General features: G+C 46.7%; 1 protein-coding gene across 3 annotated transcripts in view; it reads right to left on the bottom strand.

The window, feature by feature from the left end:
* The window catches only part of Tcf7l1 (transcription factor 7 like 1), a 211,042-nt gene extending 188,367 nt beyond the window's left edge, over positions 1-22,675 (bottom strand). For 2 of the 3 annotated variants that reach the window (XM_008840251.3, XM_029567001.1), the window contains exons 1-3: positions 22,131-22,513; positions 21,984-22,047; positions 21,622-21,749 (exon numbers count right to left, since the gene is read on the bottom strand). In XM_008840251.3, the coding sequence (XP_008838473.1) occupies positions 21,622-21,749; positions 21,984-22,047; positions 22,131-22,373 (435 nt within the window). In that variant the 5' untranslated portion in view covers positions 22,374-22,513. Of the gene's footprint in view, positions 1-21,621; positions 21,750-21,983; positions 22,048-22,130 lie in introns of all 3 variants that reach the window. The other variant, XM_008840252.2, reaches the window with a different exon arrangement.
* Positions 22,676-22,966: the final 291 nt, after the last annotated feature.

Raw genomic sequence — 22,966 nt, 5'->3', positions numbered from 1 at the left:
ATTCAGCAAGAGCCCGTGTCTCAAAAAATAAATTGAGGGATTAGCCAGGTGGCTAAATGAGTGAAGGTACTTGCTGCCAAGTCTGACAACCTGAGTTCCATCCCTGGGACCCACATGGTGGAAGGAGAGAACCAACTCCCGAAAGTTATTCTGATCTGCACACAACTGCTATGGTGTGCATACATGCACATACACACCTACAAATACATGAATGCAATAAAAAATAAAATAAAAATAAGGCAGAGAGGGACTAAGGAAGACACCTGATTTTGACTTCTGACCTCTACACACACTCCATGCACCACACACACACAGATAGTAGTGATCAGAGAGACAAAAAGCCCAGGTTCTGGTCTTGCTAGGTTTCTCATTAGCTCTGTGTAGTTAAGAGCTCTCTTCTGGGGGCTGGAGAGATGGCTCGGCCGTTAAGAGCACTGTGCTCTTGCAGAGGACCTGGGTTCGATTCCCAGCACCCACATGGTGGCTACGAACTGTCCTTAACTCCAGTTCCAAGGGAATCCGAAGCCCACATGGATGCACTCACTTACATGCAGGCAATATACTCATACACATAAAATGAAATAAAATAAAATAAAATAAAATAAAGAGCTCTCTTCCCCTCTCTAGGCATCAGTTTCCACATTCATAACTAAAATCAAACTAGCATTTACAGTTCTTCAAATTCATTAATATCTTTATTTGTACACGTATAGTTGTATGTGCATGCTCACCAGTTTCTCCGTCTCTGCTAGGGTCATTAGAGACACAGTCGTATATCGGCAAAACTGTCTTGTGCACTGAAGACTGCTTAGCATCAGCTTCCTTGGCCTCTCTGCTAACTAGGTGCTGGTAGCATGTCCCCTCCTCAAGACTGAGCCCCCCCAAATCTCTCTAAACATTGCCAAAAGTCTGCTGGCGCAGGGTGTCCTGGATAACAATTCCTTATGATGCACAAGCGTGCACACACAGACTGATGTGGCATAAACGGATACGACATAAGGTGGGCTAGGGATGTAGTTTGGTTGGCGTTTTCCTCATATGCATGAGGCCGTAGGTTCTATTCCCAGAACTGCACCAACCAGGTATGGTGGTGCACACTGTAAAGCCAGCACTAAGAGATAGAAGTAGGAGGATCAAGATTTTAAGGTCATCCTTGACTACATGACTAGTTTGAGGCCAGACTAGGCTATGTGAGACACTGTCTCAAAAAAAAAAAAAAAAAAAAGTAAGTAGGGTGTGAGCAGAGGAACTGAATTTCCATGTGCAAAGTCCTTGAACGTACTTATGGAAACTTTACAGGAATTGAGACTACACAAACACAGGCCTTCTGAGTTTCTCTACATCTGTAGCTTGGTCACTGAGCTCGTAAAGACGCCTGCAGATTTCATTTGGCATATACATACAGAGTCTCATTGAGTACCGTGGCTGACTGGGCCCCTGAGCTCCCCCCATCTGGTCAAGAATGTTCTCAGGAACTCAGACTGGGGGAGAAGAGAGAACACAGGGGGGTTCTGTGTGCTCCCTGCCCAGACCTCGTCTTGATCAGGCTGGAGGAAAAGGAAGCTGGATCGCAGGCTGTGTGGTCATTCCTGAGGCAAGGGGCATTTTGCCAAACGTGCGATTCTCTTTGACTTAGTGGATTTGACCCAACTTCTCCATGTACTAATTTTCTAGTTCTGAAGAACTAGTGGCTTGGTGAACAAAACTTGTACATACTGATGAGAGACTAGCACACAGACCCTTCCACCGCTCTGGGTTTAGAAAAAATAAATGACCATGACAAAGACTAAACCCAAAAGTTCCCGGGGAAGTGGAGGAGGGGACACAAATGTCTGTTTTAGAGAGAGGTCTGTTTACCCAGGGTTATTTGAAAACAAGAATCCTGAGCCCCCTTTCTACCTCATTATGGCTTCTTTAACATTTGTTTTTAATATTTCTAAGATAGTAATCTTCACTGAGGATCGCATATGAGCCAAACTTGAACTCGAAAACCAAGCTAGGCCTTTTGTTCTGCCTGTGCTAATTAGTGTACAAAGGAACCTCTGATTTCTTCCTGTCCTGACAGTCAGAAACACTGGTTCCCAGTAATATAACCAACAACATTAGAAGGGGGTGTAGGCTGCCAGCTGGGTAACAGACCTTGGGACCGGTATCAGGAAGGTAAGGTTCTAACCCTGGCTGGCACACTGCAATACTGAGACAAGTTCAAGCACCATGTTTCAGCTAGCTGGATGTGCGCAGTACATGAATTAAAATCATGAAGGCATTCTGCTCATATTTGAAAATGAAATACCAAGAGTAGAGTAGCCCAGAAGCTTGCCCACAGTTCCTGTCATGAAAATGGGTTCTATGGAGGACTGTTCCCAAGAGATGCTACTTGGGGGAGTAGCAGCGTTGGGAGAGGGGTCCTATGGTTCCATCATTCATTCAACAAATACTACCTCAGGGTCTTCTATACGCCTGGTGCTGAGTGTGTAATAGAGAAGAGATACAACAGACCCACACCTTGACTTCGGAGACAATGCATATTGGATAACGAGGACACATATTGAGCAACAGTGAAGTGTATTTTAGTGTGGCAAACTGAGAATTTACAGAAGGGAGCCGTAAGTGAGACTGGAACCAGGGGAATAGGAGGTGTGACCGAGGCATGAAAAAGGGTGGCATTCCAAACACAAAGAAGCCTCAGGCAAATGAGCCAACAAGTCCTGCTCGATCCACCGCCTTGTAGAGATCTGGATGCACACTGGTGCGTTAGGGACCTCAGGAGTTCCACCGAAATGAAACCTAGCATGCTCCACCTATTCATCCAAAGACATGGCTCTGGCAAGTACTGATAGAAGCACTATTGTTCTTGAAGCCTGTAAGAAACTTCAGTATAAAACAAAAGCCCTTGTTCATATAACTGGAAAACTATCATGTGTCCTCTCAGAGCAGCCAAAATACCATGAGTTGCTAATGTAACTTTAAAGTATTTTCCTTGGCACAGGCCTATAAAAACATATGGTCTCTGTAAGTGCACACACACTCCCTGTATCACAGATGAAGAGAGGTTCCCAGACATGAGCCAGGGGCCAGGTTCAAAGGTCTATCTCTAGTGGCTGTAGAGGCTCAATGCTGAGATGAATTTAAGCAAAATGAAAATGATCAGCCAATGATCAACTTATCGAAAACTACACACCAGAAGCAAATGTATATGGTGTGCATTTGTGTATGCATGTTTGTAGATGTGTGTGTGTGTGTATGTATGTGGAGACTTGTTAACCTAAAAAATGTCCAAGAAGACAGGTCTTTATGTTTGTTTTTGTTTTTGTTTTTTTTCGGTCTTTTTGAGACAGGGTCTCCCTGTAGCTCCAGCTGCTTGGAACTCACTCTGTAGACCAGGCTGGCCTCGAACTCACAGATGATCCAACTGCCTCTGCCTCCCGGGTGCTGGGATTAAAGGCGTGTACCACCATGCCCGGCAATGTTTATCTTATTACACACTGGGCATAGAAAAAGAGAAATACAAATAAACAGCATCAAATTATTCATACATGTGCAGAAAGAATCAGACTTTGTATACAAGGCAATGTACCAGGGTAATGGTGATCAAAAAGGAACTACGATAGCCAGAGTCCTTTGGAATATGAAATCTAGAAGACTGGTCACCCCAAATTAAGCATAAGGGGCTAAGTGGTAGAGCACTTCCCTGTTATGCATAAAGACCTATGTTTGATACCTCGCACCAAAAGATAAAATGAAAAATAGGTTAGAGATTTGGCTCAGTTGGTAGACTGCTTGTCTATCATGCACAAATCCCTGGGTTTAATCATAACTACATAAACTGGGCATAGTAGTACACACTTATATCTAGGCACTTGGAAGCTGAAGGCAGGAGGATCAAAAGTTCAAGGTCATCCTCAACTGTATAGTGAGTTTGAGGCCAGCCTGGGATACATGAGACCCTATCTCAAAAACATAAAATAGGTGCTGGAGAGATGGCTCGATGACTAAAGTGCTCGCCTCACAAGGGTGAGGATCAGAGTTTGGATCCCCAAACCCCACTTAAATGCTGGGTGGGTGTGGCAGCCTTTCTATAATTCCATCCTCAGAAGGCAGAGACAAGGGATCCCCAGAGCAAGCTGTCTAGCGAGACCAGCCATATGAGCAAGGACTGTGTTTGATTGAGACACCTTGTCTCAAAGAATAAAGTGGAAGAGCAATTGAGGATGATTCCCAACATCAACCACAGGCCTGCAACACACACACACACACACACACACACACACACACACACGCACGCACACATGCACACACACGCACACAAGAAAAAAATATATATATTAATTAAAAATCAAAGTAAGTACCCCAAGATGATGCAGTGTAAAAATTATAAAATTTTCTAATATTTTATTTATTTTTTTACATGTATGACTGTTTTGTCTGCAAGTATATAAGTGATATCATGTGTGCAGTGCCCACAGAGGCCAGAAGAAGTTATCAGGTCCCCTGGAACTGGAGTTATAGATAGTTATTAACTGCCATGTGGGTGCCAGGAACCAAACCCGGGTTCTCTGCAAGAGCAGTCAGTGCTCATAACTGCTGAGCCTTCTCTCCAGTCACCAGAAATTAAAATTGAAAAGAACCAGTGAGCCCCTAACAACCCAGAACCACCATGGCTAACACTGAATTCACCTGGACAGAGCTCCTCTATGTGCACATACACAACCTTGTCAAACCTCTGCAACTAAAGCAAGTCCCATGGCCTCATTTCAGTATTGAATGGAAATCTGTCCCTCGGCTGCAGCTTCAATTTTTGTGAGGCCTGAATGTCTACCTGATCAATGACCAGATGTTCTCATAAGGTGACAAACATATCCCATTAGTGTGAGGATGTTAGAGATGAGGAGATGAAAGGTGTTATTTGGATTTGCTCTCATCATCTGGGCACACCCCCTCAAAATCAGCTAAGCATTCTCTGGGAAATGAGTGAAAATCCTTTAGAGAGCTTTATTTATTTATTTATTTATTTTAAAAAAAAAGCTCTATTTTTATTTTATGTATATGAATGTATTGCCTGCATGTATGTAAGTGGAACAATGTGGTGCAATGCCCACAGAGATCAGAAGACGGCATTGGATTCCCTTGGAACTGGAGTTGTGAACAGTTGTAAGCTGCCATGTGGGTGCTGGGAATCCAGCCTAGGTGCACTGCAGGAGCAGTCAGTGCTCTTAACCTCTGAGTCATCTATCCAGACTGCTTTTGTTTTTTAAAGATATGGGGGCTGGACAGATGGCTCAGCAGTTAAGAACATCGGTTGTTCTTGCAGAAGACCCGGGTTCGAATCCCAGCACCCACATGGCAGCTAACAGTCCATAACTCCAGTTCCAGGGGATCCGACAGCCTCTTCTACCCTCTGTGGGCATTGTACAACATGGGTACACTTACCTACAAGCATACACATAAAATAAAAATAAATAATAAATTTAAAAGATTTATTTTTATTTTTAATTGTGTGCGTGTCTGTGTGTGTGTTTCTGTGTCTCTGTATGTGGGTGGGTATGTGCATGTGTGAGTCAGTAATAGCATGGTTGTGTAGCATGTGCAAGACCCTGGGTTCTATTCCCCAGCACCCCAGTACCGAGAGAAAGAAAGGAGATGAGGGGAGGAATATGAGGGAGAGAGGGAGATAAAGAGAGGAAAAGAGAGGGACGTAGAGGGGAAGGGGGAGAGAAAGAAAGAGAAAAACTTAATAAAGAATCTAAATCTGAGCCAGAGAGTTGGTTCAACCAGTAACCTGAGTTCAATTCCCAGGACCCAAGTGGTGCACAGAGCAACCAACTCCCGTAAGTTTTCCTCTTATATCTGTAGTGGCATGCGTGTGCAAATTTAAAAAAAAATTTAAAGGAAAAAAAATTCTAAATCTACGGCACGCTTGTGATCTCAACACCTGGGAGCAGAAGCAGAAATGTAAGTTCAAGACCAGTCAGGACTAAACAGCAAGATTCTGCTCAAAACCCAAAACAAGGCAGAATATGGAAATCTAAAGCCCAGTGACGGAGCACGAGTTTGTGATACCAGTACTTGAGAGATGGAGACAGGGGATGGAGTTCCAGACCATAATGGGCTACAGAAGCAAGATCCTGTCACAAAAAAAGAAAAAGAAAAAAGAAAGAAGTGAAAAGAAAAGAAAGATTTCCCTGAAGGTAACAAACTCCAGAGGAAAGAAGATAAAAAATCCAGACCCACCCAGGAAGTTCTTTTTTACATCCTATGAAGGATGAATGCAAAGTAGAACATCACCTTTCAAAAGAAAAAAGAAAACAAACCCTCCAAAATCTGTACTGTAATTCTTCAATATAGCACTTTTGACCCAGACATAATAAAGACTACAAAAACTACAGAGAAGCTGATTCCTGTCTTGTTTTGGGTTTTTTGCAATGCTGGAGAACAAACTAAGGGCCTCAAGTATGTACACTAGGCAAGTACTCACTATTGAACTGCTACACACAGTCCTGACATTTTTCATGACAGGCCCCAAAACATCTTGTCCCTTTATCTTTAGTATTCACAAATAGGCTAGTGAACGGAGGCATTATTGTTCCTGCACTCCAGTGTCAACTTTTAAAAACTGGATCATTCATTTGGCAACTGCCACAGTAATAATCACTTCTGGCAAGAATCATGGGGACTGGAGAGATGGCTCAATGGTTAATCACTGACTGCTCTTGCAGAGGACCTGGGTTCAGTTCCCAGCACCCATATGGCAACTAACAAATGTCCATAGCTCCAGTTCCAGGGGCTCCTATGCCCTCTTCTGACCTCCAAGGGCACTGCATGCACGAGTGCACTTACGCGCAGGCAAAACATTCATGCAACATTAAAAATGTAAGTACCCAGGCGTGGTAGCGCACGCCTTTAATCCCAACACTCGGGAGGCAGAGGCAGGCAGATCTCTGTGAGTTCAAGGCCAGCCTGGTCTACATAGTGAGTTCCAGGACAGCTGGGGCTCCAGGGAGACCCGGTCTCAAAAAGACCCAAAAATAAATAAATAAATAAATTAATTAAATGTAAGTAAAAATTTAAGATGTCGCTAATTAAAAAATAATAATCACAAAGGGCTACTAAAACCAGTAGGGGAAAAAAAGAAAAGAAACATAGCAAATTTAATGGGGGAACATGGAAAACCTGTGGGGACAAGAGTGATTTGAGACAAGGTAGCCTCTAAGTCTTGATCCTCTTGTCTCAGCCTCCCAAGCTTACTACCATGCCCAGCTCCCTGGCAATCAAAATGAACAGCCATAATAGGAAAGAAACATGGAGTTCCCTATGAGATGTGTTGAGAATACCAAACTGTACAACTGAATCAACTCATCAGAGGGGGGGGGGGACATCAAAAGCATAAGAGGGGCTGAAGAAATGGCTCAGTGATTAAGAGTATTTGCTGTACTTCCAGAGGACCTGAGTTCAGTTCTCAGCCTGTGTCTGTTGAGCAGTTCACAACCACCTGTAACTCCAACTCCAAGGGTTTCAATGCCCTCTTCTGACCTCTCTAGACATTGCCCACACAATGCAAATGCAGACAAGCAGGCACACAAACATATACATAAATAAAAACTCACTTGTAGAAAGTTTATATACCTGGGTGTGGTGATGCATCCCTTCAATCACAGTACTTGGGAGGCAGAGGCAGGGGATCTCTCTAAGTTGGAAGTTAGCCTGGTCTATACAGCAAGTTCCAAGTATATGAGCTGGGTGTGGTGGTACACACCTTTAATCCCAGCACTTGGGAGGCAGAAGCAGGTGGATTTCTGTGAGTTCCAGACCAGCCTGGTCTACATAGCGAGTTCCAGGCCAGCTGGGGCTACAGGGAGACCCTATCTCAAAAACAAAAAACAAAAAACAAAAAACAAAAGCATGCTCTAGACTGATAGAGACCAAAGAGATGTGCTAACTAAGTGTTGCCTGATGTTGCACATGACAACTAAGTGTAGTATGATGTTGCACATGACAACTAAGTGTAGTATGATGTTGCACATGTCAAGTGTAGGATGATGTTGAACTAATCTTAGACCAAAAAAAATGTTTGCTCCCTTTTCTCTTTCTTTTTAAACACCCTAATCAACAGTAGTTACAATTTTGTCTTCTAGTTTTCTAGTGGTGCTGGAGATCAATCCCAGGACCTTAAGCATGCTAGACACTTTACCTCTAATATACACCCGCAGCACTCCTAATTATCTTTAAATTTAAGGCTAATGTATTTTTAAAATTAATTTCCTTTTTTTAAAACTTTTTTTAAAATGTTATTATTTTTATTTTATGTGTATGTATGCATTGCCTGCATGTAGGTAAGTGCACCCGTGTCGTGCAATGCCCTCAGAAGTCAGAAGAGGCTGTCAGATCCCCTGAGACTGGAATTACGGACAGTTGTTAGCTGCCATGTGGGTGCTGGGATTCGAACCCGGGTCTTCTGCAAGAACAATCTGTGTTCTTAACCGCTGAGCCATCTCTCCAGCCCCAATTAATTTCATTTTATCTTTGTATTTATTTTGTGTGTGTGTGATATAGATGTAGGACTGTGGGTGTGTGCATATGGAGGTCTGAGGGCAACTTTCAGGAAAGCTGGTTCTCTCCTTCCACCTTGCTGAGGCAGGGTTTCTCCTGTTTCCGTGCCTCCAGGAGCGCTGCAGCTGTGCGAACTCCAGGCTAGCTGGGCTGCAAGCTTCCCAGGTATTTTCCTGTCTCCATCTCTTGCTGTAGGAATGCTGGAAGCAAGCTACTGAATCTGACTTTTTACTTGGGTCCTGGTGTTCAAATTCAGATTATCAGGCTTGCATGGCAAGCACTTTTACCCACTGAGCTGTCTCTCTGACCCAACACTCCAGGTATTTTTGTTTATTTGTTTTTGTTGTTGTTGTTGTTGAAACAGGGTTCACTATGTGACCCTGGCTGTCCTGAAACTTGCTATGTAGACCAGATTGGCCTTGACCGCATATGGATCTGCCTGGCCTCTGCCTCCTGAGTACTGGGATTAAAGGTGTGTGCCACCACACCCAGCAATAAATCCTTTTTTTCAAAAACTATTTTATTATTTTTTTATATTATGTGTATGTGTGTATCACCTGCGTGTGTGTAAGTGCACCTATGTTGTGCAATGTCTGCGGAGGTCAGACGAAGGTGTTGGAGTCCCTGGAACTGGAGTTACAGATGGTTGGCTGTTAGCCACCATGTGGGTGCTGGGAATTGAACCCAGGTCCTCTGAAAGAGAAGTCAGTGTTCTTAACCACTGAGCCATCTGTCCAGCCCCAATAAATCCTTTTAGAAAAATTAAAATAAAAGCTTTTGCTTTTATATTGATATTATTTGTATATATTTATATACTTATATTGTATATGTTTTATTGATATACTGTTATGTATTATGTATATATTAATTTTAACATAAAGCATATGTGTACACAACATCTGTTGATAGCTCACAATTATAAAGTGATATGTAAATCTTTGCAAAGGAAATCAAAACCCATATGAAATACTGATGTTGAGGTACCAATTACTTTTAAGCATTTCTGGCTTTTCCCTTATATTATTTAATCATCTCCTATAAAGAAATTTTAAAATAATGATCATTAAAATATTGGGTAAGGGGCAGCAAGATGGTCCATGGTAGAAGTGATTATAATCGGGTCTGGCAACCTGAGTTTGATCTCTAGGACCCATGCCCTCCCCACAAGATAAATATATTAATTGGTAAACTTAATTTAATTAAAATATTGGTTGTTCCAGGCCAGCTGGAGCTATAGGGAGACCCTGTCTCAAAAAGACCAAAATAAAATAAAATATAAAATAAAATATTGGTTACTTTGGGTAGTTTTGGTAGAGGCTAAGGCATGAGGATTAAAAGTTTGAAGTCAGCCAGGGCTACATAAGCAAGACTCTGTGTGAGGGGTTGGGGGGACTTAATTCAGTACATTGATTAGCCTTGGGCCACACAAACACAAAATCAGTCTGTGGATAGACTGGGACTCAAGACTAGAGTCTCAACCCCTCCAGACACCAGCTGTCCTGCTGTCAGGGAATGTCCCTGTAAGAATCACCCTCTCCCACTGCAAAGCTTTGACACCAAGGTCTTAATAATAAGCGTAACATAACACAAACACAGAGGCTAGAAAACATTAATAAAAGTGCAGGGCACGTTCATCTCACAGACTCTAATACTCCCAACTAGAAAAGTTCTAAGTAGATACCATAATTAGAAAGTAGAACTACATTAAGTTTACATACACAAGAATACTCACAAGAAAGTAAGGCTGGTCAGTAGTAGGAAGGAGACAACAGACTAGGTCAATAGACACACATAATTATTAGATATCATGATGCTTAAGGAAACCAAGTTACCACCTCAAGACATCAGAAGAAAACTACAAAGGAATTAAAAGAGAGAGAGAGAAGAAATGGAGCTAAGGGGCACATTAAGGCTCTAACCACCCCAGATGCTAAAAGTGCCTAAGTGAAAGGATGGAAATATCACTACAAAGAAAGGACACAGAGATGTTGTCATCTTACTATTTCTACATACAATTTCTCTAAATCTTGCTCCAAATGGCATTTTCACATTAATTTTGTAGTCAATTTTCCCCAGGGGAAACAGCAGCCTCTAGCAACCAGCTCTCTCTGGCCACCCCAAGGCTGGAATGCTAGCTCCACTGCTTTCTGGGGAGGTGACTCTGGATCCCTGGTTTCATCTCACAGCTTCCTCAAGAATAATACAGAGATTATCATATTAGATGCTCAACAGTTCAGTGTAGGAAGAGCTCTAACAGTTCCCTGGAACACTGAAGGCGCCTACAGGGCTGCTTTTTAACGCTGGTGTTTAAATATTTGTGTTGCCAAAATTCAACAAATAAATCACTTTATCATGCATGGGTGTTCTATTTTAAATACAGAAGTAGTTTGTGGGGCACTGTCTCTGGGGCATGACTCGCTGTGGACCTCCCCTGGTGGGGGCAGTGTCACCTTCCAGTGAGAGCAACTGAGCCCATGTCTTAGGTCTATCATTCACTCACTGGAAACTGTTTGCTCTTGGTCAGATCAGTAATCCCGAACTTACACCCTTAGCTGCGGATCCTTCCAGCTCCAGGCTGCAAGGCACTCATATAAGATCCTTGATAAGAATCTCAGGAAGACCTCACCTCTAGAAGGTGTGCCTTACAAACCCAACTGATTTCATTGACCCTGATATATTCGTTTGGGGAATTTATTGGAAGGTGGTTGGAGAGATCCACTTTCCTCTGCTTTTTATCTACTTTTTAATATGTGAAATTAGTAAAACGTTTGTGAAGGGCTGTGCAAAACTATTATATTTAGAAACCAAAAAAGTGAATGCACAGTCAATTCACAGTTGCATTTAATTCATGCATATCTTCAACAGTTCAAGATGTCCTGACACCATGCTAAGCTGAATAAATGCAGTAGCTTTGGGGTTGGTGAGATGGCTCAGTGGGGAAAAGGCTTGCCAGCACTCTTCGCACCGGACTCATCTAAACGGTAGGATTGAAGGTATGTTCCACCACCGCTGGCTTTCCACACATTTTGTGTAGACATTTCTACAAGAATAGCTGCACTTACTTTAGGAGATCTAAGATACTCATCTCACTAAACTATGGTGCCTTGCAACAATCCAGTGTTTTAGGAGTGCTCAGCCAGCCACCCTCCGACAGCTCCCCAGCCTCCCCCCACAGTTCCCCAGCCTCCCCCACAGTTCCCCAGCCTCCCCCCACAGTTTCCCAGTCTCTCCCCACAGTTCCCCAGCCTCCCCTCACAGTTCCACAGCCTCCCCCCACAGTTCCCCAGTCTCTCCCCACAGTTCCCCAGCCTCCCCCACAGTTCCCCAGTCTCTCCCCACAGTTCCCCAGCCTCCCCCCACAGTTCCACAGCCTCCCCTCACAGTTCCCCAGCCTCCCCCACAGTTCCCCAGTCTCTCCCCACAGTTCCCCAGCCTCCCCCCACAGTTCCACAGCCTCCCCTCACAGTTCCCCAGCCTCCCCCACAGTTCCCCAGTCTCTCCCCACAGTTCCCCAGCCTCCCCCCACAGTTCCACAGCCTCCCCTCACAGTTCCCCAGCCTCCCCCACAGTTCCCCAGTCTCTCCCCACAGTTCCCCAGCCTCCCCCCACAGTTCCACAGCCTCCCCTCACAGTTCCCCAGCCTCCCCCACAGTTCCCCAGTCTCTCCCCACAGTTCCCCAGCCTCCCCCCACAGTTCCACAGCCTCCCCTCACAGTTCCCCAGCCTCCCCCACAGTTCCCCAGTCTCTCCCCACAGTTCCCCAGCCTCCCCCCACAGTTCCACAGCCTCCCCTCACAGTTCCCCAGCCTCCCCCACAGTTCCCCAGTCTCTCCCCACAGTTCCCCAGCCTCCCCCCACAGTTCCACAGCCTCCCCTCACAGTTCCCCAGCCTCCCCCACAGTTCCCCAGTCTCTCCCCACAGTTCCCCAGCCTCCCCCCACAGTTCCACAGCCTCCCCTCACAGTTCCCCAGCCTCCCCCACAGTTCCCCAGTCTCTCCCCACAGTTCCCCAGCCTCCCCCCACAGTTCCACAGCCTCCCCTCACAGTTCCCCAGCCTCCCCCACAGTTCCCCAGTCTCTCCCCACAGTTCCCCAGCCTCCCCCCACAGTTCCACAGCCTCCCCTCACAGTTCCCCAGCCTCCCCCACAGTTCCCCAGTCTCTCCCCACAGTTCCCCAGCCTCCCCCCACAGTTCCACAGCCTCCCCTCACAGTTCCCCAGCCTCCCCCACAGTTCCCCAGCCTCCCCCACAGTTTCCCAGTCTCTCCCCACAGTTCCCCAGTCTCCCCTCACAGTTCCCCAGTCTCCCCGCACAGTTCCGCAGCCTCCTCCACAGTTCCCCAGTCTCCCCGCACAGTTCCCCAGTCTCCCCGCACAGTTCCCCAGTCTCCCCGCACAGTTCCGCAGCCTCCTCCACAGTACCACAGCTTCTAGCCACAATCTCTGAAGGCCTCCCCAGCATTGTCACTTTCAGGAAGAGGCTGCTGGAAGATGATTTAGAAAGTAGAGCCCAAAATACGGAACTTTGGGGACTGGAGAGATGGCTCAGTGGGTAAGAGCACTTTTTACTCTTCCAGAGGACCCAAGTTCCACATTCAGTACCTATGACAGTGACTCACAAACCCTTAAAACTCCAGTTCCAGTGTATCCAATGCCCACGTCTGGCCTCAGTAGGTACCCCCACACAGCATACATGCACACACAAAAAATAAAATAAAACAAATAATAAATATTTAAAGAAATATGTAAATTCTTTTTTCAAACCACCTTACACCCCCCACACCCCAATACCTCCTCTGCCATCCTAAAACAATCATTGTGTAAATGTTCAATATTTATTTCTTTAGTCATTAATGGTCTGTCATAGATACTTGGGACTGACTATTTATTTGTACAGTACTTAACGAAAGCAAGTAATTTGCCAAATATTTTATAAAATGAACCATAAGGAAACACTATTTGCATGTTTGGTTTACCAGGACTTGGTTTGTTAACCAAACTATGCTGGAATCTAAATTGCAGAAATAGCAAGCAAACTGATTCCTCCAGTGTTCTTTCACACCAAAGACACACTTGTGGACACTTCTAACTCTCACCAACTTCAACAAGGAAAAGCCATCTCTAGCTTCTAAACACGTCAGTGAAGTATTAGATAACCCCTTTTCCTCAGGTGGTAAGTTCCTGGAGCAGCAGGTTAAAGGTAATTTACTCCTCCACAGCATAGTCCTGGCAGGACAGCTTTGACCACAGCCACACACTCAGACCTAACTGTTGATTAGAGAAGGGACAGGTCAATGCCTGTTTGTAAGGTGGAAGCAAATTCAGTGGAGGCAAATTTGCTTCTCTGTCTGAGCTGACAACTGACACAGGATTTCTGAATGAGAAACAAGTCAGTGGCCTCCGGAGAGGGCCTGTCATATCAGGCTTGTGTGTGAAGTCACAGGGAGAGAGAGAAGAGCTAGACTTTGCACTCAACCAACTTCAAATCTTGGCACTTGCAGTGACCGGTAGTATGGCCTTGTACAAGACACTTGACCTCTACAAGTCTGTTTGCACAGCAGCAGAATGGGAATAACAAGTACCTACTTCCTAACAGGTCTGAAACTATGAAAACTAGGAAGATTTTAGAAGTCATTGCCAAGTGTTTTCCAAATAGGGTGAGGCCATTTACATACGTTCAATAATACCCATTAACTACATATTTGCCAGCAATGAAAAGTGTTAAGACAAAAATCTTTTTTTAAAGACAGGATCTCAGGCGTGGAAAGATAGCTCAGAGGTTAAGAGCGCTTGCTGAGCTGGGTGTGGTAGTGTACGCCTTTAATCCCAGCAGAGGTAAGGAGATAATCTCTGTGAGTTCTAGGCCAGCATGATCTACATAGGGAGCTGGGGAGCTTCAGGTCAGCAAGGGCTACACAGTGAAACCCTAACTCAAAAAAAACCAAAACAAAACAACAACAACAAAAAGAGCACACACTGCTCTCCCAGAGGACCTGGGATCAGCTCCCAGCCAGCACCTACCAGCTAACAACCATTCTTAACCCTAGTTCCAGAGGATCCAATGCCCTCTTCTGGCCTCTAAGGACATTGCATTCACATGGTGCACTTACATGCATGTAGGCAAAATATTCATACACATAAAATAAACTAAATAAATTTTTTTAAAATTTATTTTATGTGTATGCGTGTATTGCCTGCATGTAGGTAAGTACACCTGTGTCTTGCAATGCCTGCAGAGGACAGAAAAGACTGTCGGATCCCCTGGAACTGGAGTTACAGACAGTTGTTAGCTGCCATGTGGGTGCTGGGATTTGAACCCAGGTCTTCTGCAAGAACAGTCAATGTTCTTATCCACTGAGCCATCTCTCCAGCCCCTAAATAAATAAATTTTAAAGAGCCATCCAGTCATGCAGCACACACTCCTCTTGATATGTAGTAATGCCACCTCTGCATTTTCCCACATCCCCATCATCGACTACAGCTAGTCTGTAAAATGGGAGAACACCTAAATAAAGCACCTCCCTACAGAAGTTCTCGGTTCCATCTCCTCATCTCCTGGGTTCTCCATTCATCCTCAACCCTATCCGACTATCCCACAAACATGCTCTGTTGCCAGCATCCTCAATGCATTTGTCCAGTGGACTACAGAGCCTGTGGCTCTAACTTTCCCTCTTCTCCCACAGCTAGACTTCTTCACTAGGTCTGTCTCTCTCTCCATCATCTTTCAGGTAATCCTAGACAGAAAGTGAAATGTGTAAAGTACAGCCATTTCTTTCCCTTCCAAGTCATTCATAGTCCCTGGACCTTCCTCCTATCCTGCCAGTATCCCTTCTACCCCCTTCAATGACTACCTTCCCTACCGGGAGCAGCCTTCCCCTTCCCCTCTTCTGCTCCCCTGCATCACGTCGTCACAACTTCCCTTTGAACCCACTGATCTCCACTAACATTGAAGAGTTCCCCCAAATGAGAGCCCCTCACAGCCTCTGTGTGCTCTGTCTGCTATTGCTAAAATATCCAGGTAGCTTTGACTAACACTGGGAAGGCCGAGGTGGAAAGCCAGGGTCTCACCTGGTGAAGTCCTCCAGGCTCAGACACCAGGAAGGAACAGTACAGTACCCGCAGCTACTTTCTCTCTGGGTACCATCTTCCCCACTCCATGAAACGCAGGCAAACCATCCAGGTCCCCCAACCCAACCCTTCCTTTCCTCTCTGATATTCTTAAGCCCTCTTGCCTCAGCCCTGCTTCATGTGAGTCTCCTTGATAGTCTAGATCCTTCCAGGTCCTGCCCTTCCAACTCGTCATTATCTTCCTAAGCAGTAGTAAGACAAGTGTGAGCGACAGAAAGCAAGCACTCTACCCCTGAGGCACATCCACACAGCCCTTGGCATAACTTTAGGTGGGTCTTTGCTGCCTCTTGAATAAGAGCAGACTTCTTAGCACTCAAGACTTCCCACGCTCCTTATCATGCTAGGTAACGGGAACAGAATAAGCTGCATTACCCCAAAGAGCCCCAAACATGCCTCCCTCCCTTTCTTTATTCCTCTAGTGCCAGCTTTCGTCTCACCATCAGAGTGAAGGAGGACTTCTGCGCTTTAAATACCTCTGCAGTTTTAAAATTTGTTATAATTAACAAGAGTTACTTTGAACTAGAAAACAAGCTGATCGTGGTAGCACACGCCTGTAACCCCAAAATTTGGAAGGCTGAAGCAGGATCAATGTGAGTTTGAAGGCAGACTGGGCTACATAGCAGGTACCAGGTCAGCCAGAGCTACAGAGCAAGACCCTGTTCCCAGAAACAAAACAGCAAGGAAGGGTTTAGTTGGTTAGATCAAAGCTACCTCCTCTAATCACCTTCCTCAGTTCATCTCAGTGCAGAGCAATTTTCCAAACTTTCTATTCTAAAAACACCTCTCCAGACTTAATTGCCTCTTAATACATACCTCTTCTTAAAGTGCTAAGATTACTTTTTCCCAACTCAAGTTTTACATCTTTTAGACCAAAGACTGTGTCTAACTCATCAATCCCGTAGTCCCTTAGCATTATCATTGAAGTCAAGGAGGTGCAGATTAAATTTAAGGATTAATTTGAACGTCCTCAGTTTTAGTAAATGAAAGTTGTCTCCCAAAGAAGTTCAAGCAAGGGCCTTTCTGTTAACAGAAAATTTTCCAGTGATTTTTTTTTTCCTTATTCCACAATTCTCTTGATTGCAATTCTTTGATTAACTGCTAAGTTACCTATTTGAGAGCTCTATAGAGAGACCCAGCCTCAGAAAAAAAAAAAAATGTCCAGTCATAACACACACCTTTAATCCCAGCAGTCAAGAGGCAGAGGCAGGTAGATCTCTATGAATTTAAGGCCAACCTGGTCTATATAGAGAGTTCCAAGCCACCCAGGGCTACATAGTGAGACTCTCTCAAACAACAAAAAAAATTATGTGTATATGTGCATATATAAGTTTGTGTAGGTATGCAGGTATGTACGTGTGTGCATACATACCATCAGACCACCTTCTCCTTAAGAAGTCCTAGAAACAACATCAATGAAGACTGAGTCTAAACCATAGATTTCTAAAATTATAACAAGTTGAGTCAGATATTCCCTGCCAGATCCACCCACCCAAAGAGAATTCTGACTGACAAGGTTCAAGTCCTCCTCAGAGTTTGAAACCAAATGTCACCCTTGGAATCCAAGTGCCAAACTTTCAGTAACACAGGCAAGGCACTCCCAAAAGCTCACTCTATGAAAAGCCCTCATTAAACCCGGCGTTATATTTAGCAAAAAATGAACAGATGTTATATTTAGATGAAATGACTTAAGAGAATTTTACCAAAAGCAACGTGTTTATACTGATCTTCAAAAAGAAACGGTTTTTAGGCCGGCTAGACGGTTCAGCGGGTAAAGGCGCCTGCCACCAAGCTGAAGACCTGAGTTCAATCTCTGGAACCCACATGGTGGAAGAAGTGAATGGACTGCTGCAAGTTATCCCCTAACTTCACCTGTGTGCTATGGTATGTGGACCCTCCACAAGATTAATAAATAATAAATGTGTGAAAGGTTTCCCTTAGCTTCTTCCTTAGCTTCTGACTTCTTTATGCATATACAAAGAGTTCAGCTTATCTAGCTGGGCATGGTGGCACACACCTTTGATCCCAGCAGAGGCAAGTGGATCGCTGTGAGTTCTAGCCCAGACTGGCCTATAGAGAGTACCAGGCCAGTCAACAGTCAAGAATACATAGTGAGATCCTCTCAAAAAAAAAAAAAAAAAAAAAGCAAGACTGCCCTCAGAACACAGTAATTGAAAGCACCTAAAACTCAGTGCATATTTAAATCCCAGAACAATTTTGCACAGAAGTCTGAGTTAGAATCATGTGACACAGGTGAACAATTTAAATCTAAGCTTCAGATAATAATGCCTAAATTTACACACTGGACACAAAAAACACAGTTGTAGTCAGCAACTCTACCTAGACGTGCTCCTTTCCAAGATGTTATTAGCACTCATGTTGTGGTCACAAGCTACTCTATCACCGAGAAGCCAGCTTGCAGAACCACATTCAATATTTCCCTTTTGGCTCCTCTTTATCTTAAACTATTTTGATATCCACTTTTGTGTGTGTTTATGTGATTTTTTTATTGATCTTTACTTTGGGGCAGGATCTTGAAGTGTCACTCAGGCTGGCTTCAAACTTGCAATGTGCAATGATCCTTCTGCCTAGCTTCTGGTGTGCTGAGATTATAGGTATGTATGTACCACCCTGCCTGTCTTGACTTATATTTTCTTAGAAAAATTTTAGTCAGTAGCACTTAAGTAGTCTTGCAAACCTATGAGGTCTCTTCAAGAAAGAATGTGTAAATTTAGGCGAAGTGTGGTTGTGTATCTTTAATCTCAGCATTGGGGAGGCAGGTAGATCTCTTGAGTTCAAGCCTAGCCTAGTCTATGCAGCATGTTTAAGCCCAACCAGGGTTACATTGAGACCTTTTGTAATACTTCTAAAGTACTGGAAAGAGAAAACATGGCTTGTGCCAGCTATCCCCAACTCCACAAGCCTCAGCTTCCCAGGGTCTTTAAGAAGCACAGATATGATGACACACATCTATAATCCAACACTCAGGAGGCTGACACAGGAGCATCTCAAATTCAAGGCTAGCTTGACTACATAATGAGACCCTGTCTCAAAACTTGGCCATTACCCCGGGGTAAGGGGATCTCTTCTCTAAAGAATTTTGAGAAGAGGCCATTTCTGAGCATCCCAGCCAAGCAGAGGTATGATCATGGGGCAAGGTGGCCAGACTACAGGACTGGCCAGGCCCTGCTTTCCCTATAGCAATATTGCCAAGGGGTGAGGGTGCTGGGGATTCCTGCCTACAAGGCCAAAGCTCCATAAACATTTCAAAAATACTGCAGCCAATCCCCACGTTGGCTTCTGGTTTGGTTATTTCCAGAAACTAGAGCAGCAGGGACATGGGGTCCCCCAATTTTATACTACTTGTGGACCTTAGCAAAGTCTACACTTGTGAAAATTACACGCAGAAGAAAGACCTAAAAACCCAAAGACAGACTAAATCATATATCCCAAGAATCATCTCCCAACCTATGAGCTCCTGTCTCACCCCTCTTCTATCTATCTGCATTCATTGGGAAATCAGCAAAGAGAACCAACTCAGGTTGACTGCCTCCCAAGAGAATCATATTGTACTGATTCCATCCTCAAGAGGAAAATTATCATCCAGAGTCCAAACAGGTGCTTAAGTGTGTCCTAATCTGCCTGCCTTACTAGTAAAGATGCTCAAAAATAGGGTCAAGTTAGAAAGACACTTTCCTTGTACATCAGTGAACCAGTGAACTTTGCAACTGAGCAGGCAGGCATATGAGAACACAGAAACACTTGGGGAATTGAAATTCCGCTGTTAAGGGAAATAAGACTGTAGACATAGGAGTGAGATTGGAATCAAAGTCTCCAGGCCAGTGGGCTAAGAAATGGGTTTGGAGGGGGCGTCAAGATGGCTCTGTGAGCAAAGGCACTTGCCACAAAGCCTGACAACCTGAGTTGGATCCTAGGAACCCACATGATAGAAGGAGAGAACCAGCTCCTACAAGTTGTCCTGTGACTTCCACACAAGTGCCCTGGTCTTGCACACACACAAACACAGAAAATGAAATATATATATCTGGGCTGGAGAAATGGCTCAGCAGTTAAGAGAACTGACTGCTCTTGCACAGGACCCAGGTTTGGTTCCCAGCACTCACATGGTGGCTAACAACAGCCTGTAACTCCAGTTCCAGGGGATCCAATGCCCTCTTCTAGCCTCCGAGACCATAGCATGACATGGGTGCACTTAACATGCAGGCAAAACATTCATACACATAAAAATAAACTAATTATATATATGAAATGGATGGGAAGGAATCTCCTTGAAGGAGAAATATATTTGGGACATTCTTGGTGACTTTAACTTCCTAAGACCTGACTCAGAGCTGACACACAGCTCTGTTAGGACCCCCCCCAAGTCCCCACTCTCCAGACACCCTAATGATAAAACAGGGAAGCAGGACTGAAGTGGCATAACTCAGTTATGCTTTGCATCTGTAGACATGGGAAGGAAAGTTGATCACAGAAGAGAAGGTTCTCCCAACACTTACACACATCTTTAACATGAATGAGAAAAAGCAAAGCCATAGGCCTGTATCCAGTTTTCACCTCCTTGAGGTGAAGAAGAAGGGGTCCTTGTGTGTGCTCCGATGGCAGCAGGGTCAAAGTATGGAGTTTTCCTTCCCTCACAGGGCAAAGGCAGGAGGTGTGTGGGTGGTTGCAAGCCCCTCTCGATCCACCGCGGCCTCCCCTACTTCTGGAACTGTGAGGAACGCTCCCGCATTGCACCAACTATGTGTGGAGACCACCTCCTTCCACCAGAAATGACAAGGAGCAACATATTCAGTACCTAGCTCTTTTTCCGAAGTCCTTGGTTAGACTCTTTAAGAGAAATGTTGGCTTAAAGTTAGTTTGCTCAGGACCCCGCTCCTGAGGGAGCAACACTCCATTCCCCCGCCCCCACCGAGAATGAACCAGCAGACTCTGGGAAGCTGGGTGGAAAGCAAGATCCATCGATGCTCACGCAGGAAAGCAGGCACACAGTAGGTAGGTGCGTACCCAAGATCTGCCATGCAACCCAGCATCAGCCCATGGGGCCGGGTGTGGAGTGGCGACTCGAGGGACACAAAGGCCTCCTCAGCCTGGGACAGTACCCCTCATTACTCGAGAGAGTGGAGGGAATTTAGAGGGAAAGAGGAGGTGAAGGAATCCGCCCTCATTTGCACGTTGTCTGCGGCCTGGTCAATTTGCTTAATCACCGCTCTAAATGCCAGGAGCACAGCACACAAAGCGCGCCCATTAACAGGTTTAAAGTGTCGCAGCACTCGCTTTAAATGAGAAAAGCCGGCAACAAAAGAGGGAAAAAGCCAAGTTCCTCGCCTTGAAGAATGCCTAGGGTCGCCCTCCAAATCATCCCGGGGGCAGTTTAAAATCCAGAGCGCTACGGAAAAGTTGAGGCCCCCGTTGGAGGACTGGGGGTGGGGACAGGGACTGTGAATAATCAGCCCCGAATGAAGAATTTGTCCAGCTCTTGTCCAGGTCGCAGCAGCCCAGGGAACCGGGAGACAACGTCTCAAGCCAGGCTCCTCCAAGCCCTCGCCCAACTGCCAAGGGGAAAGCGGACCGATCTGGAAGGAAAATGAGACCCCTCCCTCCCACCCACCCCCACTCCCCGCCTAAAAGCAGGCACAAATCCAAGTTTTCCTTTGGACCAAGCAAGGAACTCGGGGGCTAGGAAAGACCGGCGAGGGGAACTCCCTAGGCCTCGATCCCCAAAAGGGAGTGAAGTTAAAAGGCACTTTACATTCATCCCGACACTGGCCAGAGCAGCCTCACGCTCGGCCGCCACAGGGAGTTTAACTCTGCAAACAAGTTCTGCCCAGGAACGGCGCTGGAGTCCCCATCCCCCACAGCACTGCTGAGCCGAGAGCGCATCTCCCCGCCCGCCGCCCACCCACCCGGCACAGCCGGATGGACACTTACGGTGCGAGCTCCACCCGGAGACAGGGGTCCGTTGGAGAGGTATGGGCTGCTCAGGTCTGGGATCATCAGGAAGGGGTACCCAGGGTACGCAGGTCCCTTAAAGAACGCGCCGTCCTGGGGCCTTCTCACTGAGGACAAAACCAAAGCGGGGTGAAGCCGGGGCCCCCGGGACATCTCCGAACTCGGGGACTCCGAGTTGGAATCAAGAACCCGGGCACCCCTCCAGCGAGCCAAAGGTGGCTACTGCAGAGACCCGAGGAGCGCAGGGGCTCCGCCACAGCGGCCATGGGGGTGCTGTGGACCTCCCGGAGCCCCGGTCCCTGTGGCGCCGGAGAGTGGAGACTGGCGGAGAATGCACGTACCTTCAGCGAAATAGTCCCGCGGCTTCTGGAAAGCGTCCCGGGCAGGCTGCGGGCGCCTCTCCGCCTGTGGAGGAGACACAAAGGCGAGGGCGGGTGAGCGGGAGCCGACCCGGGTCCCCCCAGGGCTGACCATGCGCGTCTCTGTACCTCTGAGTCTGAGCTGCTGCTCTGATTCTCCGACTCGTTGACCAGGGACGACTTGACCTCATCCAGGTCCCGCTGTGCCGATGCGCTGTCGCTGCTCGGCTCCTGCTCCTCGCCCCCCTCGTCCTGGAAGGGGATCAGTTCGTCGTTCGCCCCGAGGTCGTCCCCTCCACTGGTTGCCCCGGCTCCGGAGCCGCCGCCGCCCCCGCCGGCGCCGCCCCCGCCGCCACCACCGAGCTGGGGCATGGTGGGGCCGCCGGCCGGGGCCACCGCTCACGCTCGGAGCCCTGCGCCCTGCCCGGCTCGGCCCCGCGCCCCTCCCTCCCGCTCTCGGATCGGGCTCGATCGCCCCGGCTGCAGCTACTACAAAGTTTTGACAGGGCGTGGCCCCGCTGGAAGCAGGGCCCGGCGTGGCTCGGCCGGGGCAGGGGACACTCGGCTCGCGATCGTCCTGCAGCGCCGAGCCCTGGGCTCCCCAACTCGCAGCCACCGCAGCCTGCTCGGCCGGGGCGTCCCAGTGCCTGGCCTGCCGGGGAGGGGCGATCGGGGAAGGAGGGAGGGACCGCCCGGCAGGGCAGGGGGGCCGGAGGGAGGAGTCCCGGCTGCAAGCTGACACCCGCGCCTCGCGGAACCGGGAGAGCTCGGCGCGCGCACACACACACTCGATGCACACTCGCGTCCCGCTCGCTCGCACCTTTCGGGACTAGCCGCCTGCCACGGCCCTACCCCCAAATTCGTCCAGATCCCCTCCGCTGAACACCACGGTACCCCGGGACTTCCTCCCTGCACCCTCCTGCAAAGCCTCGGCGTCTGGCCAGCACCCCGCCGCATCCCTAACT

Source organism: Nannospalax galili, unplaced genomic scaffold, assembly GCF_000622305.1.
Source record: "Nannospalax galili isolate Female #2095 unplaced genomic scaffold, S.galili_v1.0 scaffold279, whole genome shotgun sequence".
In the NCBI taxonomy this organism is placed as follows: Eukaryota; Metazoa; Chordata; class Mammalia; order Rodentia; family Spalacidae; genus Nannospalax; species Nannospalax galili.
Note: the sequence above shows the minus strand (reverse complement) of the source record. Positions and strands in the feature narration are given on the sequence as shown.